At 47.3% G+C, this 27,730-nt stretch overlaps 1 protein-coding gene across 1 annotated transcript in view; it reads left to right on the plus strand.

Annotated features, from left to right (window-relative positions):
* Window positions 1-27,730, plus strand: part of SLC4A5 (solute carrier family 4 member 5) — a 176,365-nt gene that overhangs the window by 83,665 nt on the left and 64,970 nt on the right. Inside the window, exons 5-7 of the mRNA XM_063932112.1 lie at window positions 4,640-4,800; window positions 5,640-5,795; window positions 27,541-27,636. Coding sequence (XP_063788182.1) covers window positions 4,640-4,800; window positions 5,640-5,795; window positions 27,541-27,636 — 413 coding nt within the window. The remainder of the gene's footprint in view (window positions 1-4,639; window positions 4,801-5,639; window positions 5,796-27,540; window positions 27,637-27,730) is intronic.

Raw genomic sequence — 27,730 nt, forward strand, 5'->3', positions numbered from 1 at the left:
TTAAGTGAGCGATCGCATTGCTAATGTGATCCATACTGAATAAGGCCCCAAGGCCACAGCTAGAGGATACAAAGCAGTGGACAGAGGATTCCAACACTACTAGATCCTAATTTCACAGCACTTAATTCTGTAATATAGATTTTTATGCAGTGTGTGGGCAAAAATACTTAAGGATGCAAATACCGTGGTAGAAAGCAGATACAAATGTGTAGCGTACTGTAGAGCAAAATATAGTCATAATTACCAACATAGGAAAAGGTACTAACTATATGGAGTTTAGCCTGTAGCAGCATTTAAGACCTGCTTAATTATCATGAGTTTAATCAGAGGAGGAGTTACATCAGTAAGTAATATGTGTCAACATGAAACAAATTAGCACAGCAACACAGATTCTTGATTAAGACAGAATAAAACAAATCCTGCTTTAAACTCTAATGAAAGTATTACATGAGCCCAGAGAAATTCTCACTTTAATAAGTGAGCAGATTAACATCTAAAATCCACATGGAATTTCCTCGCTAGGACACATTTGCACTGAGTAAAACCTTATTGTGTTATCACTGATCCCCATGCAGACTGTATTACAGCACATTTGCATACAGAGCAATGTACCTCTGAACACAAATTACCCCAGGAACGCTCTGTATGATCAAAACTATCCTTCTTAAAAAAAAATCCTCCCAGAAGGCTGTGGGGTCAGGTATCACCATGCCAGGTCAAGTCAAAAGCATTTTGTCCTGTTTACCCCATGTGGGGCTAATACTGTATCTTCTCCTGTATAACATGGGGTGAGGAGGATTAACCACTAGGCACTCTTTATAAACCACATTAATCTGTGTAAATTCTTAAAACCAATTATTACCTGACTTTAACATAGTGCTAACCTATTAAAACTTAAATCTACTTCTACAATCTCACAGTATGACAGCACATGGACTGTCTAATATGGCAACTGATACAAACTCATAGATTCTTCATAGTAGAATACAATATTTTATCAATGTGAAAGTATGAAACAACAGTATAGATTATATATACTGTAGTCGCTCAGCTCTGCACAACAGATCACTTGTGTCCACAGTACAAATCTGGTTGGTTTACCATACAGCCAGCAACAGGAAACACCAGCATAGCAACGCGTTTCACCAAATGATTGACTTTGTCACGGAGGGCAAATTCTATGTAACTGATAACATGGTATTGAGAGAAATTACAGATCATGGATGCCCGGCAATTATGGAAATATAAATTATTTGTAGCAAGTGAATTACCCCCAATGTATTCTTGGTAAATACCTATGGCATGGAACGGTCTGGAGCATTAATTATAGTTCTTGTCTGTCATCCAGATCACAAATATACTATAATTAGTATGTGGCCAGCAGAGTTAGGAGAGGCCTGATAGTGTCAATAACACTAATTTGAAATGGAAAGTTTCAGGAATTGTACAAGGAATCAGATGTGTAAATATTTTGTGTATACTTTGGCAGTAGGAGCAGTGTGCTGCGGAGGAACCAAGGATATTAAGCTAATAAACCCAGCAAAGTCATGTGTTTGGAGGATAAAAAAAAATGTGTGTCTTACCTGCAGTGCATTTCTCCCTTGCAGTGTATTGCAGCTGAAAGCATGTACTTGATCAACCAGAGTACCTGTGAGGAAGTGCCTTACAAAGGCGTGGTGGGTGTGTCATTTGCTTGTCAGCCTGGGAGGGGAAGGGGTAAAAAGGCTGTCTACGCCATTCATCTGTGTGATCGACGCCGGGAAAGTTGGCCAGTGACTAGGGAGTAGATCTCTGTTACATTGTGATAGGGCCGTGAACATTTACTGTATGATGAGTGCTGGTCTGCGGTTATCCTGATTAAATAAACCATGGTGGGCAAGTCCTGAGTCAGTGTGTGCTTCCGCAACACAGCTTCTTTATCACAATGCATTCTTTCTTTTGGACCCAAATGTTTATTTAATTATCACATGTCATCTTTTCTCAGTTTGGTGGAGTACTGTTTGGAGAAGCTGCATCAAAATATCTCTCTGTTTCCCGCTGTCAGATAAACATAAACACCACCTGGTTTTTGTGTTTATCTGAATCTTGGTTTTAGCGTTATTCTCCGTTGTACATGTAGGCCAGTGTCTGTTAGTCTGGCAGTTGCCATGACTTATGTTTTTGTAAACAACACAATATGCTCTTTTCTTATAATAAGAAGGGAAACGTCTGCAATTTGCAAGGCATAGGAAGTTTGTTGTTAGCTGTTGTTGGTGCAGAAATATAAAGGGTTCTGTCCCGCATACTTGCTTAGTCTACTGGATTGGCAGGTTGACTTGCGGATTTCGGGTGGCATTCCCTGGCTACCCAGAAAAGCATTCAAGTCTCCCAGAATTGCACCGCATCTTTACTCAGTATGTGGGCGGTCTGGGCATACGCAATTCATGCTGAAACATGTCATCATAGTCATGCCCCCATATTACAATGCCATTAATCTGGGCATGGGCCAGACCACGATGATGCAATTGTGTTGTCATGCCCTTTGCTGCCCACCCAACCATATTGCGCTTTGCGCCCCCGCATGCGCTCTCGTAGGGTGCAGACAGAAAGTTGGTAAGTATTTATGCCTCTACAACAAAATATTTCTCTTACTCTATCTGCCACTGTAGAGTTCTGTAGTGACTCGCTGGGGCACAGGGACCCCCCCTTCCCCAGTGGGCCGCACTGTCCGAGGGCCCACCATCTTCTCTAGGGATTATGTTTCAGCCTATGCATTTGAATTATACATTATACATATGTTACCTTATACTGCACAGGACTATGATGTATTCTCTATTTCTGTTATTAATCTGGTACATTATCACGCATGCACTAGCAGTATTTACAATATGCGTTATTATGGTTAGCCAAGCCTCTGTGGTGGCTGGTCACACCCGCTCTGAAGACAGGCCACACTCCTAAGCGTGGTCCCCTACAATGTCATTCCCACGGTGGGCCCTTCATGTCCCATGCCCCACTGGTTGGGGATGCTGAGAAAAGCAAAAAAAAAAAACCCAACATAATAATACTAGGCCTGAAAGGTTTAGGAAGATTAGGATTACGGTGCCTGTTTGATTGTACATCTGTTTAAAAATCAGTTTTACTGAGAAAATGAAACTCTTAAGAGTTCCGTCAAGCCTCCCCTTGTTTCTGCTGTAATCCATAATACAAGTCATGCAACTTTTAGTATATTAAGGAAGAGGAAAACAATCTTAGCAGGATTAGCTTTGTGAAAAGGACTTGGTTGTATTAATAATCAAACCAGGCAAAAATCAAAAGTGTGCACATTCTTACTTAATATGCAGAATTCCTGGTATTATTTGTATAGAACTGATAGGTATATATATTTATTATTAAGAGGCATGGAAATCATAGGCCACATATCTCTATGGCAGCAGTTCGGCATGCCTGGAAGAGGATCACGTCAAGGATTGGATGTCAGTGTCATGTGATTGGTGCACACCCTACCCCTTCAGCCAGTTACAGGGGTATGTAGTTGTGTGACCACCGGTCACAATACTGTCGCCGGGATCCTGCCCCCTAACAATCCCGATAGTCGGCATGCCAACTAACAGGGACTTTTCTCACTCGTGGTACACTCCAAAAGATGTGACTCTCCCCTTTTGGTGGACACTGGCAGCTTGTTTCTACTATGGCAAGAACCAGAGATATCAGCCTTCCAGCAGGCGGTCCCTGCTCCAGCTCCACACGCCTAATATGCAGTTTTAGATATTCGTTGGTGAATTGCTCTGGATCCTGAACTCTGATCCCCAAGTCCCCAGAACCTTCTGAAAAGTGGGACTCTCTAGTTTTTTATCCCATTGAAAGCTAAGAAATAAATTTTCAGGAACTTGAGATATCTGCAGTCAAGCAAGATGCCCTCTCACTGGAAAATGATAAATATTAAGCCCCCTCCACCATCCACCCCTCCCCTTCATATTAAACACCCGCTACCACCCTAGAAGTCATGTACCAGGGCTTCTTCATTCAGCCTAATGCCCCCTTCTACAGTTTAGTGTTCTCACTCCCACCCCATCACCCACCATCTGTGCAGTACAGGAGTAATTAGCAGAAATTACTGATCCAGGTCCTACATGCTGAGCGGAAGATAAACCCCCTACTGGCCGTGGACCATCAGAACTGCTGCTAATAGCACCCCCACCCCTACCGCTGGAGGATGGGTAGGGGCCCCAGTGCATTGCTGTGCCCAGGGGCCTACACTGCTGTTAAGACGGCCCTGGCACCAACTAGACACATATCTGAAGAACGAGATCGTCCAGTTTCCCTGAAGTAGGGTTGTTTAAAAACAGCTTTACAATATGTTTTATTTATACCAAAAGGCAGGAGAAAATAAATTATGAATTTGCAAATCACTATGAGATTTAGCTTTTATTTCTATGTAAGCCACTTTAATGCTCCTCGGTTCAAACCCACTAACGTATGGCAAAGACATTACTTTTATTTATACTTATGTCCTCAGAGTCTCCAATACAAGTTATCATTTATTAAACACTGGTAAAAATATTGTGGTCGGGAAACCTCTGTAGTAGACTTTACGAGTGAATAGTAACTCATTGCCTCCCACTGTATGTGATCATCACAACTGTGTTCCTTTATACAGGTGGTTAAAATTTGAGGAGAAGGTAGAAGAAGGTGGAGAGCGGTGGAGCAAGCCACATGTGTCAACATTGTCCCTACACAGCCTATTCGAGTTGCGGACATGTCTTCAGACAGGAACCGTGCTGCTTGATTTAGATGGTTATTCCCTTCCGCAAATTGTAGGTAAAACTTTTTTTGGAATGGCCCATGGAAGAGTCAATTGCCAACATGTATGTTGTATTGTGGAATACCAGTTTATGGTCAAGCTCAATGCAGTCCTATGGCTGATTTACTGTATGTTGTACATCCTTTTAACCATCACTTCTAGTGGGAAAGAGTTTAAAAGCAGACTGAAGTCAGCATTGTGACAAAACTAGTGTCACAATGCTGACTCAGCTTCCTGCTCTCCCTGTCTCCAGCCCCAAACCATAATTAGTAGGACACACAAAGGAGTTAAGTGGAGTCATAGGGGGTTATTCACACCTGATTGCTCCTCTGCGAATTTGCACAAGTCTGGGATCAGATAGCTGCCGTCCAGACAAAGCGAAAACCTGCCCCGTGCAAGTCTGCATATGGCTTTCAAAAATCTCGGCGATCACCGGTTCAGTGCAAATCTGTTCACAACTCACCATCGCATGATTTTTCCAGTTTATGCATAGCCCGGGACCTACTCCTACAATGTGATAGAATCAGGCTGATCGGGGCCGGAGCTGGCGTCACACACCCTCCCTGAAAACGCTTGGCCACGCCTGTGTCTTTCCTGACACTCCCAGAAAACAGCCAGTTACCACCCCCCAAATGCCAGCTTCCTGTCAATCAACTTGCGTACGGCTAGCGATCAAAAAAGTTGCTGGATTTTTCTGCTATTTGGCTTCGCGCATGCATACTACGATCTGTACGCATACCCAGTTGATCGATAATCGTCCGCTTGCAAATTCGCATAACAGTGATCAGGTCCTTATAAGCCCCTTAGTGACCTCACCTTTATTGCAGGGAACCTGACAAGAGATTTTCTATTGCAGATGACATAATTGAGAAGCAAGTAGAAGATGAAATGCTCAAGCCTGACCTCAGGGAGAAAATTAGCTACGTCCTGTTGAGGAAACATAGGCACCAAACCAAGAAACCCATGCACAGGTCATTGGCGGACATCGGAAAGTCTGTCTCCTCCAATACCAGTGAGTCGATTGGATGAAAGTGTCTGTGAAGTATTGAAGTATTCAAGTATTAAGAAATGTATGCAGAGGTGTAGCGTGGAGCCACGGTGCCCGGAGCACATCCGTGCTATGCCCTCCCTCCCCCCAAAGTGTACATGTGGGGTTAAACTAAAGGGGAGTCTTTTCATGGCTGCCTCCCCCCCTGTATCTCCCCAAAGCTGCCTCCCCACTGTGTCTCCCCAAGGCTGCCTTTCCCCATGTGTTCCCATGGCTACCTCCCCCCCTGTGTGTCCCCATGGCTCCCCCCCTGTGTCTTTCCATGGCTGCTGTCCCTCCTGTCTCTTGTCTCCATATGTATGGCTGCTTACACCCCCTCCCCGTGTCTCCCCATGGCGTCCTCCCCACGTGTCTCTCCAGCAAATACACTTACCTCTTCTGCCCTCGTCCTGAGCTCCTTGTCGCTGCGGCAGTGGGCGGCTCCTCCTGTTCTTCAGTCACAGCGCACGGACGTCATGACGTCGTGCGCTGTGCCCAAAAGAGAAAAAACTTTATTGTGCTGGTGGCGGCGGCGCCAGGGAGAGCTGAGAGCATCCATCCCTCCTCCTCCCCAGCACAGCGACAGAACACTGATGCCGCTGGCAGCGCAGTGTTAGCTGCTGGCGGGACTGCAGCGCCCTTGCTAGAGGCAGGCGCCTGGAGCATGAGCTCCACCGGCACCGCCCTCGCTAAGCCTCTGAATGTATGTTCATTTATCTCTCATAAAACCAGAAGCCATACAGAACAATAGTCGCCGATTTCAGACTCCATTATATCCTGCTGCTGATGTGAACAAGTTCAGAATCCATATGAATATTGTAGATGTGTAACAACAAAATCAGGACGACACTTGCAGCATCACTGTAATAATAGGATTTTTATAACCTACCGGTAAATCCTTTTCTCGTAGTCCATAGAGGATGCTGGGATCCATTTTAGTACCATGGGGTATAGACGGTTCTGCAGGAGCCTTCGGCACTTTAAGACTTTTTAACAGTGTGAACTGGCTCCTCCCTCTGTGCCCCTCCTCCAGACCTCAGTATAGGAACTGTGTCCGAGGAGACGGACATCTTCGAGAGAAGAATTTATATTAAACTAGTGGCGAGATTCATACCAGCTCACACCACACAAAACATGCCGCCTAACATGGCCTTTAACATAACCCATGCTAACGTGCATGCATAACGCAACAGCAACTGCTGTGAACATCTTAACACATGAGAACCTGTGTAAAAAGACAAAGCGTAATTTGCAGGAAAAATGAGCACTGGGCGGGCGCCCAGCATCCCCTGCGGACTACGAGAAAAGGATTTACCGGTAGGTTATACAAATCCTATTTCTCTGACGTCCTAGTGGATGCTGGGAACTCCGTAAGGACCATGGGGAATAGTGGGCTCCGAAGGAGACTGGGCACTCTAAGAAAGAATTAGGACTACCTGGAGTGCACTGGCTCCTCCCTCTATGCCCCTCCTCCAGACCTCAGTTAGAATCTGTGCCCGGCTCGAGCTGGATGCACACTAGGGGCTCTCCTGAGCTTCTAGAAAAGAAAGTATATTTAGGTTTTTTAATTTCAGTGAGATCTGCTGGCAACAGACTCACTGCTACGAGGGACTTAGGGGAGAGAAGCGAACCTGCCTGCTTGCAGCTAGCTTGGGCTTCTAGGCTACTGGACACCATTAGCTCCAGAGGGATCGAACACAGGCCCAGCCTCGGTCATCCGGTCCCAGAGCCGCGCCGCCGTCCCCCTTGCAGAGCCAGAAGCAAGAAGAACGTCCAGAAAATCGGCGGCTGAAGACTCCGGTCTTCATTAAGGTAGCGCACAGCACTGCAGCTGTGCGCCATTGCTCCCCATGCACACCTCACACTCCGGTCACTGATGGGTGCAGGGCGCTGGGGGGGGGGCGCCCTGTGCTGCAATAAGATTACCTTACATTGGCAAAAAATACACATAATATAGTCATTAAGACTATATATGTGTAAAATCCCCTGCCATATATCCATAAAAAAAGCGGGAGAAGTCCGCCGTGAAGGGGGCGGGGCTATCTTCCTCAGCACACTGGCGCCATTTCCTCTCACAGCTCCGCTGGAAGGACGCTCCCCAGGCTCTCCCCTGCAGTTTCCAGGCTCAATATGGTAAAAAAGAGAGGGGGGGCACTAAACTTAGGCGCAAATACTATATTTATAGCTGCTATAGGGTAAAATCACTCATTATAGTGTACATCCCTGTGATTTATAGCGCTGTGGTGTGTGCTGGCATACTCTCTCTCTTTCTCCCCAAAGGACTTTGTGGGGTCCTGTCCTCAGTCAGAGCATTCCCTGTGTGTGTGCGGAGTGTCGGTACGGCTGTGTCGACATGTTTGATGAGGAGGCTTATGTGGAGGCGGAGCAGGTGCCGATAAATGTGATGTCACCCCCTGCGGGGTCGACACCTGAGTGGATGGATATGTGGAAGGAATTACGTGACAGTGTCAACTCCTTACATAAGAGGTTTGATGACATAGCAGATGTGGGACAGCCGGCTTCTCAGTCCGTGCCTGCCCAGGCGTCTCAAAAGCCATCAGGGGCTCAAAAACGCCCGCTACCTCAGATGGCAGACACAGATGTCGACACGGATACTGACTCCAGTGTCAACGACGATGAGACTAGTGTACATTCCAATAGGGCCATCCGTTACATGATTACGGCAATGAAAAATGTGTTGCACATTTCTGACATTAACCCTGGTACCACAAAAAAGGGTATTATGTTTGGGGAGAAAAAGCAACCTGTGGTTTTTCCCCCTTCTGAAGAGTTAAATGAAGTGTGTGATGAAGCGTGGGTTTCCCCCGATAAGAAACTGGTAATTTCCAAAAAGTTACTAAGGGGGTACCCTTTCCCGCCAGAGGATAGGATACGTTGGGAGTCATCCCCTAGGGTGGATAAAGCGCTCACACGCTTGTCAAAGAAGGTGGCACTACCGTCTCCGGATACGGCCGCCCTAAAGGAGCCTGCGGATAGAAAGCAGGAGGCTATCCTGAAGTCTGTATATACACACTCAGGTATTATACTGAGACCGGCTATTGCTTCAGCATGGATGTGCAGTGCTGCAGCTGCGTGGTCAGATTCCCTGTCTGATAACATTGATACTCTTGACAGGGACACTATATTGCTAACTGTAGAGCATATTAAAGACGTAATCTTATACATGAGAGATGCACAGAGGGATATTTGCCAACTGGCATCTAGAATAAATGCAATGTCCATTTCTGCCAGGAGAGTATTATGGACTCGGCAGTGGACAGGTGATGCGGATTCTAAAAGGCACATGGAGGTTTTGCCTTACAAGGGTGAGGAATTGTTTGGGGATGGTCTCTCGGACCTCGTTTCCACAGCGACGGCTGGGAAGTCGACATTTTTACCCCATGTTCCCTCACAGCCAAAGAAAGCACCATATTATCAGGTACAGTCCTTTCGGCCCCAGAAAGGCAAGCGGGTTAAAGGCGCGTCCTTTCTGCCCAGAGGCAGAGGTAGGGGGAAAAAGCTGCACCAAACAGCAAGTTCCCAGGAAAAAAAGTCCTCTCCCGCTTCCTCTAAGTCCACCGCATGACGCTGGGGCTCCACAGGTGGAGCCAGGTGCGGTGGGGGTCCGTCTCCGGAACTTCAGCGACCAGTGGGTTCGCTCATGGGTGGATCCCTGGATTCTACAAGTGGTATCTCAGGGGTACAAGCTGGAATTCGAGACGTCTCCCCCTCGCCGTTTCCTCAAATCAGCCTTGCCAACTACTCCCCCAGACAGGGAGGCGGTGCTGGAGGCGATTCACAAGCTGTACTCCCAGCAGGTGATAACCAAAGTACCCCTCCTTCAACAGGGACGGGGTTACTATTCCACAATGTTTGTGGTACCGAAACCGGACGGTTCGGTGAGACCCATTTTAAATTTGAAATCCTTGAACACTTATATAAGAAGGTTCAAGTTCAAAATGGAATCGCTCAGGGCGGTTATTGCAAGCCTGGACGAAGGGGATTACATGGTATCACTGGACATCAAGGATGTCCCCATTTACCCTCCTCACCAGGAGTACCTCAGATTTGTGGTACAGGACTGTCATTACCAATTCCAGACGTTGCCGTTTGGTCTGTCCACGGCACCGAGGGTATTTACCAAGGTAATGGCCGAAATGATGATATTCCTTCGAAAAAAGGGAGTTATAATTATCCCGTACTTGGACGATCTCCTTATAAAGGCGAGGTCCAGGGAACAGTTGTTGATCGGAGTAGCACTAGCTCGGGAAGTGCTACAACAGCACGGCTGGATCCTGAATATTCCAAAGTCGCAGCTGGTTCCTATAACGCGTCTACTGTTCCTGGGGATGGTTCTGGACACAGAACAGAAAAAGGTGTTTCTCCCGGAGGAGAAGGCCAAGGAATTGTCATCTCTAGTCAGAGACCTCCTAAAACCAAAACAGGTGTCGGTGCACCACTGCACGCGAGTCCTGGGAAAGATGGTAGCTTCTTACGAAGCAATTCCATTCGGAAGGTTCCATGCAAGGATCTTTCAGTGGGATCTGTTGGACAAGACCTCCACCCGGGAGAGTGGGGACTTCATCCAGAAGTCTTCCAAATGATAGTACACCGTTGGGAAAGGCCACAGGTGGACATGATGGCGTCCCGCCTCAACAAAAACCTAAAAAGATATTGCGCCAGGTCAAGGGACCCTCAGGCGATAGCTGTGGACGCTCTAGTGACACCGTGGGTGTACCAGTCGGTTTATGTGTTCCCTCCTCTGCCTCTCATACCCAAGGTACTGAGAATAATAAGGAGGAGAGGAGTAAGAACTATACTTGTGGTTCCGGATTGGCCAAGAAGAGCTTGGTACCCAGAACTTCAAGAAATGATCTCAGAGGACCCATGGCCTCTGCCGCTCAGACAGGACCTGCTGCAGCAGGGGCCCTGTCTGTTCCAAGACTTACCGCGGCTGTGTTTGACGGCATGGCGGTTGAACACCGGATCCTAAAAGAAAAGGGCATTCCGAAGGAAGTCATTCCTACGCTGATTAAAGCTAGGAAAGATGTGACCGTAAGACATTATCACCGCATATGGCGAAAATATGTTGCTTGGTGTGAGGCCAGGAAGGCCCCAACGGAGGAATTTCAGCTCGGTCGATTTCTGCACTTCCTACAGTCAGGAGTGACTATGGGCCTAAAATTGGGTTCCATTAAGGTCCAGATCTCGGCTCTGTCGATTTTCTTCCAAAAAAAACTGGCTTCACTGCCTGAAGTTCAGACTTTTGTTAAAGGAGTGCTGCATATTCAGCCCCCTTTTGTGCCTCCAGTGGCACCGTGGGATCTCAACGTGGTGTTGGATTTCCTAAAGTCGCATTGGTTTGAGCCACTTAAAACCGTGGAGCTAAAATACCTCACGTGGAAAGTGGTCATGCTGTTGGCCTTGGCGTCGGCCAGGCGTGTATCAGAATTGGCGGCTTTGTCTTGTAAAAGCCCTTATCTGATTTTTCATATGGATAGGGCGGAATTGAGGACTCGTTCCCAATTCCTTCCTAAGGTGGTTTCAGCTTTTCATGTGAACCAACCTATTGTGGTGCCTGCGGCTACTCGGGACTTGGAGGATTCCAAGTTACTGGACGTAGTCAGGGCCCTGAAAATATATGTTTCCAGGACGGCTGGAGTCAGGAAAACTGACTCGCTATTTATCCTGTATGCACCCAACAAGCTAGGTGCTCCTGCTTCTAAGCAGACTATTGCTCGCTGGATCTGTAGCACGATTCAACTTGCACATTCTGCGGCTGGACTGCCGCATCCTAAATCTGTAAAAGCCCATTCCACGAGGAAAGTGGGCTCTTCTTGGGCGGCTGCCCGAGGGGTCTCGGCTTTACAACTTTGCCGAGCTGCTACTTGGTCGGGTTCAAACACATTTGCAAAATTCTACAAGTTTGATACCCTGGCTGAGGAGGACCTTGAGTTTGCTCATTCGGTGCTGCAGAGTCATCCGCACTCTCCCGCCCGTTTGGGAGCTTTGGTATAATCCCCATGGTCCTTACGGAGTTCCCAGCATCCACTAGGACGTCAGAGAAAATAAGAATTTACTCACCGGTAATTCTATTTCTCGTAGTCCGTAGTGGATGCTGGGCGCCCATCCCAAGTGCGGATTGTCTGCAATACTTGTATATAGTTATTGCCTAACTAAAGGGTTATTGTTATGAGCCATCTGTTCATGAGGCTCAGTTGTTGTTCATACTGTTAACTGGATATAGTATCACGAGTTGTACGGTGTGATTGGTGTGGCTGGTATGAGTCTTACCCGGGATTCCAAATACCTTCCTTATTGTGTCAGCTCTTCCGGGCACAGTTTCCCTAACTGAGGTCTGGAGGAGGGGCATAGAGGGAGGAGCCAGTGCACACCAGGTAGTCCTAATTCTTTCTTAGAGTGCCCAGTCTCCTTCGGAGCCCGCTATTCCCCATGGTCCTTACGGAGTTCCCAGCATCCACTACGGACTACGAGAAATAGAATTACCGGTGAGTAAATTCTTATTTTTCTCTTATGTCCTAGAGGATGCTGGGGTCCATTTTAGTACCATGGGGATGTACCAAAGCTCCCAGTACGGGCGGGAAAGTGCTAATGTTCCTGCAGAACTGATTGACCAAATTGAAAGTCGTCAGCAGCCAAGGTGTCAAACTTGTAAAACTTAGCAAACGTGTTTGCACCTGACCAAGTAGCAGCTCGGCAAATTTGCAATACCGAGACACCCCGGGCAGCCGCCCAGGATGAACCCACTTTCCTGGTAGAGTGGGCTTTTACCGACCTCGGTAACGGCAATCCTGCCGTGGAATGAGCGTGCTGAATGGTACCTCTAATCCAGCGTGCAATAGTCTGCTTAGAAACAGGACCCCCAATCTTGTTGGGGTCATAGAGGACAAACAAGGATTCTGTTTTCCTTATCCGAGCCGTTCTTGCAACATAAGTACTCAACGCTCTGACGACATCCAAGGACTTTGAAACGGCTGAGGTGTCAGAAGCCACTGGCACCACCACAGATTGGTTGATATGGAAAGAAGACACAACCTTCGGAAGAAAATGCTGACGCGTCTGCAGTTCAGCTCTATCTTCATGAAAAATCAAATAAGGACTCTTGTGTGACAGAGCCCCTAATTCAGACACTCGTATACCTGAACCCAAGGCCAACAGCATGATCACTTTCCAAGTGAGAAACTTCAACTCCACCTCTTGCAGAGGCTCAAACCAGTCCGATTTAAGGAACTGCAACACCACATTAAGATCAAATGGTGCCGCAGGAGGCACAAAGGGAGGTTGGATGCGCAGAACCCCCTTCATGAACGTCTGGACCTCAGGAAGGGAAGCCAACTGTTTATGAAAGAAAATGGACAAGGCCGATATCTGTACCTTGATAGACCCTAAGCTCAAGCCAGCATCCATACCCGCCTGTAGAAATAGGAGAAGACATCCTAATTGAAACTCCACTGCAGGAGACTTCTTGGCTTCACACCAAGATACATATTTTCTCCAAATACGATGGTAATGTTTGGACGTTACCCCTTTCCTGGCCAGAATAAGTGTGGGAATGACTTCATTGGGAATACCCTTATGGGCTAGGATCTGGCGCTCAACAGCCATGCTGTCAAACGTAGCCGCAGTAAGTCTTGATAAACTAACGGCCCCTGCTGAAGCAGGTCCTCGTGAAGAGGAAGAGGCCGAGGATCTTCCAGTAGCAATTCCTGAGGATCTGGATACCAAGCCCTCCTTGGCCAGTCTGGAGAAATGAGAATTGCACGAACCTTTGTTTTTCTGATGATCTTGAGAACTTTTGGTATTAGTGGTAGTGGAGGGAACAGATACACCAACTGAAACACCCACTGGGTCACCAGTGCATCTACTGCTATTGCTTGTGGGTCTCTCGACCTGGAACAATATTTCTGAAGCTTCTTGTTGAGACGTGATGCCATCATATCTACTTGAGGAATGCCCCAATGACTTGCTACCTCCGCAGAGACCTCTGGGTGGAGGCCCCATTCTTCTGGATGGAGATCGTGTCTGCTGAGGAAGTCTGCTTCCCAGTTGTCCACTCCCGGAATGAAAATTGCCGACAGAGCTTTTGCATGTCTTTCTGCCCAGAGGAGTATCTTTTGTCACCTCTGCCATTGCCGCTCTGCTTTTTGTTCCACCCTGGCGGTTTATGTAAGCTACTGCCGTTACACTGTCTGACTGGATCTGTATGGGACGACCTTGAAGAAGGCGTGCCGCTTGATGAAGGCTGTTGTACACAGCTCTCAATTCCAGAATGTTTATGTGAAGAAGTACTTCTTGACTTGACCATCTTCCTTGGAAGCTTTCCCCTTGCGTGACTGCTCCGCAACCTCGGAGGCTTGCATCTGTGGTCACCAGGATCCAATTCTGAATACCGAACCTGCGTCCCTCCAGGAGGTGAGAACTTTGAAGCCACCACAAGAGTGAAGTTCTGGCTTTTGTTGACAGAATTATCCTCCGGTGCAAGTGTAGGTGCGATCCTGACCACTTGTCCAGTAAGTCCCATTGGAAGACCCTGGCGTAGAATCGGCCAAATTGTAGAGCCTCGTAGGCCACTACCATCTTCCCCAGCAGGCGGATGCACTGATGAATCGATACGCGTGCTGGTTTCAAAACTTGTTTGACCATTCTCTGGATCTCCAGAGCCTTTTCCACCGGTAGGAATACTTTTTGTGCTTCCGTGTCCAATATCATTCCCAGAAATGATAACCTTATTGTGGGTTCCAATTGTGATTTTGGAAGGTTTATGATCCAACCGTGCTGTTGAAGCACTGTCAGGGAAAGTGCAATGTTCTGCACTAGTTTCTCCCTGGATCTCGCTTTTATGAGGAGATCGTCCAGGTAAGGAATTATGTTGACTCCTTTCTTGCGAAGGAGAACCATCATCTCCGCCATCACCTTGGTGAATATTCTCGGAGCCGTGGAGAGCCCGAAAGGCAATGTTTGGAACTGGTAGTGGCAGTCCTGCACCGCAAACCTCAGGTATGCCTGATGCGGCGGGTAGATGGAAACATGTAAATAAGCATCTTTGATGTCCATTGACACCAGAAATTCCTTTTCCTCCAAGCTGGAGATCACCGCTCTCAGGGATTCCATCTTGAATTGGAACCTTTTCAAATAGAGGTTCAGAGTCTTTAGGTTTAAAATCGGTCTGACCGAGCCATCCGATTTCGGCACTACAAACAGGCTTGAATAAAACCCTTTTTCCTGTTGTGACACAGGAACTAAGGAAATTACGTTGTCTTGACATAATTTCTGTATTGCGTTCAGCATCTTTGTCCTGAACAGAAGCTGGTAAGGCTGATTTGAAAAATCGGCATGGGGGAAGGTCTTGAAATTCCAATTTGTACCCTTGGGATACTATCTGTAATACCCAAGTATCCAGATCTGAGTGAATCCAGACCTGGCTGAAAAACAGTAGACGTACCCCCACCCGATCGTACTCCCGCAGGGGAGCCCCAGAGTCATGCTGAGGTTTTAGCAGAAGTAGCTGTTGACTTATGGTGTTGTAGATTTTTTTACCTCTTCCTCGCCCTCTTCCTGCGAAGAAGGGGGTACCCTTTGCCTTTTTGGACTTGTTGGGCCAAAAGGACTGCATCGTATGAGAATGATATCCTTTCCTAGGTGGAGCAGCTGTGGAAGGCAGAAATGCTGACTTGCCTGATGTAGTTGTTGAAATCATGGCATCCAGCTTGTCTCCAAAGAGGGCTTCTCCATTGTAAGGTAGCGCCTCAATATTCTTTTTTGATTCCGCATCAGCATTCCATTGGCGGAAGCGCTGCAGTGCCTGTTGGTCAGCCGGAAGCGGCATTTGCTGGATGACAGTGATTTTATTTGGATCCGGTTTGACGCCTTGACTAGTGAACACATGGCCCACGTACGCCACTTCTGTAACTCTAAACTTGCATTTGTATGGGTTGAGCTTGAGGTTCAAAGCACGGGCCTGTTCAAGTACCTGGTGCAGTTGCTGGTCGTGTTCTTCCTTGGTGCGGCCCCACACCAGGATGTCATCGACGATGATTTCACAGGGATAGCCTGCAAACAGTTGCTCCATGCAACACTGGAAGACCTCACTGCCTGTAGTGATTCCATAAGGCATGCGAAGGCGGGCATGCGAAGGAAGACATACCGCCCTATCGGGGTCATGAAAGCAGGGAGCAGGGACGAAGCTCTGTCCAAAGGGATTTGCCAGAATCCGCACTTTGCATCCAGGGAACTGAAAACTGTCAGCAATCACTTGCTCGATGGTGCGGAGAGGGTGATATGGACGCAGCAGTGCTTTGTTCAAGTGTACTGGATCAATACAAAGACGTACATTCCCATCCTCACCATGGCGGACACCCACTATGTTGCTTCCTCTATGGGGGCAATGACACCCAATTGAGTCATTCTGTGGATCTCTTTAATGATTTTGTCTTTCATTGTGATAGGAACCCTCCGGGGGGCACAGACAGTAGGTACATTGGAGTCATCCAGCCTCATATGGTACACAACAGGAAGCTTGCCAAGTGTACTGCAATCTAATAAATCCTGAAAGTCTTTTATTTCCGGGACGGTCACCTGTATTGCGTGTACCTCAGGCCCCAATTTGAGAAGGCCTAGCTTCATACTGTCAGGCAGGCCTAGCAGTGGTTTAACCTTTTTATCCACAATGTGGAATAGCAAATCAGCACGGGTAAACTTTAGCTTTGTGGTACCCAGTGTGGTGATGATCTGGCCACCATAAGCTATCAAGTTGATCTTGTCTCGTGGGTTTATCTGTGCAGTTGGATCTATTTCACATAGTTGTTTGTAGGATATGACATTGCACTTCGCTCCTGAGTCTATTTTGACTATGGCCACCTTGTTCGTATGCTTTGTTCTCAGTTTGATAAATATTTTGCCCTTTTCATCCAAGTGGTCTACACTATCACAAACTGTCACGCGAACCGATTCACACCCTGGCTCCGTTTCAATCTGGTTAATCCACTGGGGTGAGCGGCTATAGCGCGACTTAGACTGTTGCTCTATAGAAGTTTGATCTTTGGAGCGGCAGCATCTTGCAAAATGATTCCATTTGTCACATGCATTACATCATTTATCATATGAGGGGCAGCTTTGTTTGTCAGGAGGGTGCTGTGCTGCGCAGTTCCCACACGTGGAGGATTGGCACGGAACGGCCACCATGACACACACCTTAGCGTCCTTTCTTAGTTCCCTTGTGCCCTTTTCAGACTGCTTATTTAACATACAGATATTTATGGCAGTTTCTAATGTGAGGCCCTTCTCCCGCAGCAGCTGTGCACGTACCTTGTCGCTGAGTATGCCGCATACGATTCTGTCACGGATGAGCTCCTCTGTGAGGATACCAAAATTGTTCTTCTTTGCCAGCAGCTTTAACGTGGAGACGTAGGACTATATAGTGCCTTTTGGTTTGTGCTGTTGAAAATATGTTGAAATATGTTCAAATAAGATGTCAGGATCTTCTCTGTCTTCTACGTCAGCGTATACAAAATCATCTGATTTGTCCACAGCATCGGTGCCTGTGAGGTTTGCCTGGACTTTTTTTGATTTGTCTGAAAGGCCTGCTATGGAGTGTACGTGCCATTCCCTTTTAAACCTCAGCCAGTTGTCAGCCACGTTTTCATCAAAAATCAGCGGATCTATTCTCCTGAGACCTTGTGCCATAGCATCCCACTTCTGACACCATGGGGTTTATTTACTAATATTCGTGTTTTGTCCGTTTTGAAGGGTGTTTGAACTCGAATGGTATCGGGTGCATTTTACTGCAACTTTTTGAATCCTGATACGGTCATTCACTAAGCTGACGAGTTTTGCACAATTGTTTTTTCCGATGTCGATGTGATTCGTAATATCAGGCGGTGTTTTTCGGGAGTGATGAGTAAAACACTGCCTGAAAAAACACAAGGAAACCCGGCCGGATCTGTGAGATTCATGCAGGGCTTCATTGTGTACCTTAAAAAGTTCATTAAAGTCTTTAAAATCTTGAAAGAAATTTGCGTGGGGTCCCCTCTCCTAATCATAACCAGCCTCGGGCTCTTTGAGCCGATCCTGGTTGAAAAAATATGGGGGGGAAAATGACAGGGGTTCACCCATATTTCATCAACCAGCACCGGGCTCTGCGCCTGGTCCTGGTTCCAAAAATACGGGGGACAAACAGCTTAGGGGTCCCCCGTATTTCTGAAACCAGCACCGGGCTCCACTAGCTGGGGAGATAATGCCACAGCCGGGGGACACTTTGATATCGGTCCCTGCGGCCGTGCCATTAAAACCCCAACTAGTCACCCCTGGCCGGGGTACCCTGGAGGAGTGGGGACCCCTTCAATCAAGGGGTCCCCCCCTCCAGCCACCCAAGGGCCAGGGGTGAAGCCCGAGGCTGTCCCCCCCATCCAAGGGCGGCGGATGGGGGGCTGATAGCCTTGTTGAAAAAATGTGAATATTGTTTTTAGTAGCAGTACTACAAGTCCCAGCAAGCCTCCCCCGCAATCTGGTACTTGGAGAACCACAAGTACCAGCATGCAGTGGTAAACCGGGCCCGCTGGCACCTGTAGTACTGCTACTACTAAAAAAATACCCCAATAAAAACAGGAGACACACACCTTGAAAGTATAAGTTTATTACATACATCCACACCTCCAAACATACATACTTACCTATGTTCACACGAGGGTCGGTCCTCTTCTCCATGTAGAATCCATGGGGGACTGGGACTTAGAAAAAAAAACACAAATCGGCCAAACTCGGATTTTTAGTAAATACTGGCCCATGTAGATGTGTAACAACAAAATCAGGACGACGCCTGCAGCATCAGTGTAATACAGGTCTTTATCCAGCATGAGTCAGACACCAAGTGGAAGTAACAGGAGACAAACAGGAAGTGAGTCACCTCAGCATGACATCATCTCCCATGATGCATAGCATGCATTTACAAATATGGTCAGTTGCCAAAGGGGAGATGTATCAAACCTTGTAAATAGATAAAGTGGAGAGAGAGATAAAGTACCAACCAATCAACACCTGTCATTTTTCAAACATAGGGGTATATTTACTAAGCCTTGGATGGACATAAAGTGGATGGAGATAAAGGGGGTCATTCCGAGTTGATCGCACGTAGCAACTTTTTGCTGCTCGTGCGATCAACTTGACGCCGCCTATGGGGAGTGTATTTTAGCATAGCAGGGCTGCGAATGCTTGTGCAGCCCTGCTATGCTGAAAAAAGTTTCTAGCAAAACAAGACCAGCCCTATACCTACTTACCATTTGCGACAGATCCAGCGAAGCAGGTCCTGGATTTGACGTCAGACATCCACCCTCAAAACGCCTGGACACGCCTGCGTTCGCTGGACCACTCCCAGAAAAAGGTCAGTTGACGCCCAGACATGCCTTCCTCCTGACAATCTTCTTGCGGTCGCCGCTGCGACCAGTTTCTTCATTCCCAGCATCGTTGCCCGGCGACAGCCGTGCGTGCACAATGCGCACGCCGTGCATGCGCAGTTTCGACCCGATCGCACCGCTGCGAAGAAGTGCAGTGTGCGATCGGGTTGGAATGACCCCCAAAGTACCAGCCAATCGGCTCCTAACTTCCATGTCACCGGCTGTGTTTGAAAAATGACAATTAAGAGCTGATTGGTTGGTGCTTTATCTCCATCCCAGGCTTAGTAAATAGACCCCATAGCCTGCAACAGGGCAGTTAAAAGTTGATTGGCTGGTACTTTATCTCTCTCCACTTTATCGCTCTCCAAGGATTAGTACATCTCCTCCTTTATATCTCTGCACTGTAGGGCTCTCCAAGGTTTGATGCAACTATCCTTGAATGTTTAAACCCAAACAAGGACAGGAAAGATGCGCAAGTGATAGCAGGATACACAGAGCGCTGCACTTTTTATGGGTCTGCATGTAGACCAGAGGTGTATCTAGGGATTCTGGCACCCCTGGCAAAGTAAGGTACTGGTGCCCCCCCCATCCTCCCCATTTGACATAGGGTAGGCGCATGTACACCAAACTTCGGTACCGCAATACAGGGACAAACGCAGGATTTTTCGGAAGGTTCTTTTTCCAGATATGAGAGAAGAGGGAGAGAGAGAATAAATAGAGAGAGCGCACATACATGGAAACCTCCAACCCAATTCAAGTGTGTATGTGTGTGTGTGTGTCAGAGAGACAGACAGACATGCGGAGAGAGACAGGGACAGAGAGAGAGACAGTTATGGAGAGAGAGTGTGACATGGGTAGGGAGAGACAGAGATGTGGAAAGAGAGACAGACATGGAGAGAATGAAATGTGGAGGGAAAGACACAGAGAGAGACAAATAGAGAGAGAGAGAGAGAGAGAGAGCGACAGACATGGGGAGGGACAGATACAGGAAGAGAGAGTGAGACACACAGACATGAGACACACAGATATGGGGAAGGAGAAGGAGACATGTTGAGAGAAAGATAGAGAGAGAGACAGACACAGGGAGAGAAAGACATATGGAGGGAGAGACACATGGAGAGACAAAGTGAGAGACAGACATGTAGAGAGAGAGATGGAAATAAAGAGTGGCGTGGGGAGGGAGAGAGAGCCTGACATGAGAAGGGACTCAGAGAGAGGGACACATACAGAGAGAGAGACACACACAAACAGGGAAAGAGACAGACAAGGTGAGAGATAGACACAGGGAGAGAGAGAGAGAGACAGATAGACAGGGTGAGAGAGACACAGAGAGAGAGATGGAGGAAGACAGACACAGGGAGAGAGACAGATAGACAGGGTGAGAGGGGTGGTATTTAGGTTGCCGGCTGTTGGGATCCCAGCGCACAGTATACCGGTGCTGTAATCCCGACACCCGGCATACCGACACCATTTCTCCCTCTTGGGGGTCCACGACCCCCTGAAGGGAGTATAGATAGTGTGGTGCGCATAGCGCGCCACCGTGCGTGCAAGGGGCTCATTTGCGCTCGCCCAGCTGTCGGTATGCCGGCGGTCGGGATTCCCTGCGCCAGTATGCTGGCCGCCGGGAGCCCGGCCGCCGGCATATCATACTACACCCGGTGAGAGAGAGACACAGGGAGAGAGACAGATAGGGTGAGAGAGAGACACGGGGGGAGAGATGGAGAGAGAAACAGATAAACATTGTAAGTGAGAGACACAGGGAGAGAGACAGATAGGGTGAGAGAGAGACACAGGGAGAGAGATGGAGAGAGAGACAGATAGACATTGTGAGAGAGAGAGAGACGGGGAGAAATGGAGAGAGACAGATAGATAGGGTGAGAGAGACACACAGGGAGAGAGACAGACAGGGTGAGAAAGAGACACAGGGGGGTAAATTTACTAAGATTCGTAATTTCCGAAAAAAGGTCAAAGTTCAATCACGAATGACATCGACAGTGTAAAACTGCAACTTTTTGAATTGATTACGATGGATTTACTAAGCTGTCGTATTCGGGTTTTTCTTTTCTTCCGATGTCGATGTCATTCGTTTTTTTTTACCTATTTTTACGGCAGTGATTAGCAAAACACTGCCGTTTTTTTTTACAATCAATCTCGGCCGGATCTGTGTGATCCGTGCTGGGGTTCTTATTTTTTTTTTTTTTAATTAAACAATGTAAAATCCCCAAAAAAAAATGCGTGGGGTCCCCCCTCCTAAGCATAACCAGCCTCGGGCTCTTTGAGCCGATCCTGGTTGCAGAAATATGGGGACAAAATTGACAGGGGTTCCCCCATATTTAAGCAACCAGCATCGGGCTCTGCGCCTGGTCCTGGTTCCAAAAATACGGGGGACAAAAAGAGTAGGGGTCCCCCGTATTTTTAAAACCAGCACCGGGCTCCACTAGCTGGACAGATAATGCCACAGCCGGGGGTCACTTTTATACAGTGCCCTGCGGCCGTGGCATCAAAAATCCAACTAGTCACCCCTGGCCGGGGTACCCTGGGGGAGTGGGGACCCCTTCAATCAAGGGGTCCCCCCCCCCCAGCCACCCAAGGGCCAGGGGTGAAGCCCGAGGCTGTCCCCCCCCATCCAATGGGCTGCGGATGGGGAGGCTGATAGCCATTTGTGATAATGAAAAGATATTGTTTTTAGTAGCAGTACTACAAGTCCCAGCAAGCCTCCCCCGCATGCTGGTACTTGGAGAACCACAAGTACCAGCATGCGGCGGAAAAACGGGCCCGCTGGTACCTGTAGTACTACCACTAAAAAAATACCCAAAAAAACACAAGACACACACACCGTGAAAGTATAATTTTATTACATACATACACACATACATACATACTTACCTTATGTTCTCACGCAGGTCGGTCCTCTTCTCCAGTAGAATCCAAGGGCTACCTGTTGAAGAAATTCTACTCACCAGATCCAGTGGTCCAGGCTCCTCGGCAAATCCAGGGATAATCCACGTACTTGAATAAAACAAAAAAACGGTTGCCCGACCTCGAACTGAAAGGTGACCCATGTTTGCACATGGGTCACCTTTCCACGAATGCCAGAAACCCACTTTGCCTTCTGACTAAGTGGGTTTCTTCAGCCAATCAGGGAGTGCCACGTTGTAGCACTCTCCTGATCAGCTGTGTGCTCCTGTCCTCACTGACAGGCAGCACACGGCAGTGTTACAATGTAGCGCCTATGCGCTACATTGTAACCAATGATGGGAACTTTCTGCCCTGCGGTTGACCTAAAGTGACGTCACCGCTGAGCAGAAAGTTCCCAGCATTGGTTACAATGGAGCGCATAGGCGCTACATTGTAACACTGCCGTGTGCCGCCTGTCAGTGAGGACAGCAGCACACAGCTGATCAGGAGAGTGCTACAACGTGGCACTCCCTGATTGGCTGAAGAAACCCACTTAGACAGAAGTCAAAGTGGGTTTCTGGCATTCGTGGGAAGGTGACCCATGTGCAAACATGGGTCCCCTTTCAGTTCGTGGTCGGGACACCGTTTTTTTTTATTTATTCAAGTACGTGGATTAACCCTGGATTTGCCGAGGAGCCTGGACCCATGGATCTGGTGAGTAGAATTTCTTCAACAGGTAGCCCTTGGATTCTACTGGAGAAGAGGACCGACCTGCGTGAGAACATAAGGTAAGTATGTATGTATGTGTGTATGTATGTAATAAAATTATACTTTCACGGTGTGTGTGTCTTGTGTTTTTTTGGGTATTTTTTTAGTGGTAGTACTACAGGTACCAGCGGGCCCGTTTTTCCGCCGCATGCTGGTACTTGTGGTTCTCCAAGTACCAGCATGCGGGGGAGGCTTGCTGGGACTTGTAGTACTGCTACTAAAAACAATATCTTTTCATTATCACAAATGGCTTTCAGCCTCCCCATCCGCAGCCCATTGGATGGGGGGGGACAGCCTCGGGCTTCACCCCTGGCCCTTGGGTGGCTGGGGGGGGGGGACCCCTTGATTGAAGGGGTCCCCACTCCCCCAGGGTACCCCGGCCAGGGGTGACTAGTTGGATTTTTGATGCCACGGCCGCAGGGCGCTGTATAAAAGTGACCCCCGGCTGTGGCATTATCTGTCCAGCTAGTGGAGCCCGGTGCTGGTTTTAAAAATACGGGGGACCCCTACTCTTTTTGTCCCCCGTATTTTTGGGACCAGGACCAGGCGCAGAGCCCGATGCTGGTTGCTTAAATATGGGGGAACCCCTGTCATTTTTCCCCCCATATTTCTGCAACCAGGATCGGCTCAAAGAGCCCGAGGCTGGTTATGCTTAGGAGGGGGGACCCCACGCAATTTTTTTGGCAAAAATAAGCTCTTTCCCACCCCTTCCCACTGATATACATGCACGGATCTCATGGATCCCTGCATGCATCTCAAATCACGGAAAAAAAAAGCAGGTCTGTTTTTTTTAGGACTTTTTTACGAGTTGTAATTTTTCACGGCAGTGTTTTGTGTTTTTTTGCTTTGCACTTCTTAGTAAATGACCGAGATTCATATCTAAACAGGCGTAATTTGACCGATGGTGTATTCATTCGTAATTTTTTACCTGAACTAGCAAAAAATTACGAATGCCCTCATCACTGCCGTGATTAGTGTTTAGTAAATGACCGAGATTAACCGAGATGACACTTTGAAGAAAAAACGGCATCTCGGTCAAAATCGGGAGCTTAGTAAATATACCCCAGGGAGAGAGATGGAGAGAGAGACAGATAGACAGGGTGAGATAAAGACACAGAGAGAGAGAGATGGAGAGAGAGACAGGATGAGAGAGACACGGAGAGAGATGGAAGAAGACAGACACAGGGAGAGAGATGGAGAGAGAGACACAGAGAGAGAGATGGAGAGAGACAGGGAGAGAGATGGAGGGAAACAGACATGGAGAGAAACAGTGAGGGTGAGAGAGAGACACAGGGAGAGAGATGGAGAGAGAGACAGACAGACAGACAGGATGAGAGAGACACATAGAGAGAGATGGAGAGACAGATAGACAGGATGAGACAGACAGAGAGATGGAGACAGACAGACACAGGGAGAGAGACAGACAGTCAGAAACAGGGAGAGACAGACATGTAGAGAGAGAGGGAGATGACATGGAGAGAGTGACAAGGTGAGGGAGAGAGACTGACATTTGAAGTGACTCAGAGAAATGGACACATGAAGAGAGTCAGGCACAGGGAGAGAGACAGACACATGGGGGTATATTTACAAAGATTCGTGTTTTTGCCGTTTTTAAGGGTGTTTGAACTGGAATGGTATCGGGTGCATTTTACTGCAACTTTTTGAATTCTGATATGATCATTCACTAAGCTGCCGATTTTTCCAAATTCGTATTTTCCGATGTCGATGTGATACGTAATGTCAAGCAGTGTTTTACGGGAGTGATGAGTAAAACACTGCCTGACAAAACACAAGGAATCCCGGCCGGATCTGTGAGATCCGTGCAGGGCTTCATTGTGTACCTTAAGAAGGTGTTTAAAGTGTTAAAAAATCAGGAAAAAATTGCGTGGGGTCCCCCCTCCTAAGCACAACCAGCCTCGGGCTCTTTGAGCCGGTCCTGGTTGAAAAAATATGGGGGGGGAAATGACAGGGGTTCCCCCATATTTCATCAACCAGCACTGGGCTCTGCGCCTGGTCCTGGTTAAAAAAATACGGGGGACAAAAAGCGTAGGGGTCCCCCAATGGTCTATTCATTCGTATTTCAGAACTTTACCGTTAAATCCATTACGAATAGCCCAAACACTGCCGAGATTTGTGCTTAGTGAATTACCGGATTGGGACTTTGAAAAAAAAAACCACAAATCGGACAAACTCGATTTTTTTGTAAATATTGGCCATGGAGAGAGATGCAGAGAGAGACACAGGGAGAGAGACAGACACATGGATAGAGATGTGGAGAGAGACAGTTAGACAGGGTGAGAGAGAGAGAGAGAGAGAGACATGGAGAGAGATGGAGACAGAGAGAGACAGCATGCAAGCCACAAAGCTGTTGCAGAGTCACTTCCTGCTTCCTCACCCATCCAGCTCTGTCTCTGTCTCAAAGGCCCATGGAAACTGCCTGAGAGGAGCTGGCCGGGTGAGGAAGTCAATCTGCAGCTCCCCCTATGTTTAGTCAGCCCAGCCTCCTTGTAAGTCTAAAGAGGCTGCAATCTACACACACAGCCTGTCTTTCCGCCCGGACTGAATCTTCTCCGTCTGTCAACTGCACTGATAGATTGGAGCACAGGGGGGGTTTCAGGTACTTGGCTCCCCCCCTCCGTGTAAAAGTGAAAGTAAACTACAGCTCCCAGCAAGGGCTGCTGGGAGCTGCAGTTTATTTTCACTTCTTCATTGCGGTGCCGAACACCGGCGCCTGTTCCTGTCTACTGCGCGATCCTCCAGCCAAGGCAATGCCACTATTAAGTGAGTCCACCCATTGGCTGAGGGTGGCACTGCCGAGCGGCGCCCCCTCCTCGGCTGGCGCCCCTGGCGAGTGCCATCCTGGCCAATGGGTAGATACACCCCTGCACTAGACATCTACACTGTACGGTTATGACCCTTCTGTGTATCTGATGTGTGTGATCATTGTTTTGACCCACATCTTATGCAGCTAAATACATCTCCATCAGTAACAGCCCGCTATCACATGACACGCCACTCTTCTCATAAATTGAAAAGTCTTTTTCCGGTATGAATATGCTTCTCAAAACCTAAAAAGTTACTGTGCTTGTCTTAATTTTAACTAACTATGGATATTTACTTTTTACTATTATAATACATTATTCATATTTATACTTATTGTACCTTATTTAAGTCTCATTTATACCTAGATGAGAGAAAAATTGGATACAATTATTAAAAAGTATTGGTTTCCATCAGAACCAAGTTTATATAAGATTTAGGTCAATTTGTGATGTCAAAAATTCCTATCTCCTCCCATAAATTTAATTCCCCATTTTAATTTTCCAGCACACAAAACATTCTCAGAATTCTCTTATTAGGAAATCTGCTCAAAACATCATTATGTCTGCCCCAAACTAATGAGGAATACCTGCCACCATTCCTGACCTGGTATCACACAGAACATACTGTATGCTCACTCCACAATGGAGGTCTTCTGCCATTCAGGCCCCGTCCGATAAAAATGGCGCATTACACGTGATCGTAATCTAAGTCCAGGCGGGCGGTGTTGATAGGGCGTCTCTGGCGGTGTTGGAGGGAGCGCAGTCCGGACATCGGAGGCGTGTCTGGACCGTTTGCAGGGCGGGGCTGCGGGGGATGCCTGACGTCACTAAACGAAACACTAAACATATAAAGAGAGAATAGTATACAGCAGGCATGTCCAAACTGCGGCCCTCCAGCTGTTGAGAAACTACATATCCCAGCATGCCCTGACACAGCTTTAGCATTCTCTGACAGCAAAACTGTGTCAGGGCATGCTGGGATATGTAGTTTCACAACAGCTGGAGGGCCACAGTTTGGACATGCCTGGTATACAGTATATTAGATAATATCTAAATGCAGGTAAAAGTCTACATATACTTTAAAACATGTATGCTAAATTTGGAGTGGCCCCTACAGTATTCCCTTGAGTTTTGCTTTGCTATGGTGATTGCAGTAGAGCACAGAGTCTTCTTACTATTTCCTCTGATGAATTTATTAATGACATCAGAACCAGTGTTGTCTTGCATTTTTATAATATATTAAGATTAACACTGAAATCATTAATACCAGTGGTAGCGGTAATGAATTGGTAGGTAAAGAGGACATTTCACAAATCAACACATTGGTTAAGCACATATTCTTGAAATAACACTCTTCTTTGTTATTGAGAGACTAATGAATGATTAAGAGACTTGTATTGCAAAACAATGTAATCTGCTTGATTTTCTGGTGTAAGCTACATTCATTCATTTAAATATTATCAAGATATGTTTGAAAACTCTGAGATTTTAAACCCAAAGCATAAAATACCCTGCTGAACGGAACAAAGATGCGTTTCTACATCTCTCATATTGTTCCCGTACGTCTGTGAGTGTGTAATACCGTGTCACGCATTCTGTCCCACTGAAACAATTTCTACCCACCAGGCTCTTCACATCCCATTATTCTGAAAGAAGCAGAGACAATTGTCTTCCATTTACGCAGAGTTGGAGTGATGCTATTTACCAGTGTATGTTTGCTGTAAGCATATTGTGCTTGGATGACAGCTGTGACTCTCACTATACTAACGTATCAGGACAATTGTAGACTGTGTACTGTAGACTCTATAATGATGTTATTCCTGTTATTTGTAGACCGAATACCTGTCCCAAGTGCTCCTGTTGGAGCTCACCTACATCGCTCCACAGAGGACCTGAGGATGAGACAAAGCACTAACTATGGAAGATTGCGTAGGTCATTTCCTTTCTATTCTGTGTGTACTGTATAATATTTGGGGCAATGGGATAATCTAGTGTAAAACATGACAAAAGACACAAAGCGTAG

Source organism: Pseudophryne corroboree, chromosome 6 (genome assembly GCF_028390025.1).
Source record: "Pseudophryne corroboree isolate aPseCor3 chromosome 6, aPseCor3.hap2, whole genome shotgun sequence".
Lineage (NCBI taxonomy): Eukaryota > Metazoa > Chordata > Amphibia > Anura > Myobatrachidae > Pseudophryne > Pseudophryne corroboree.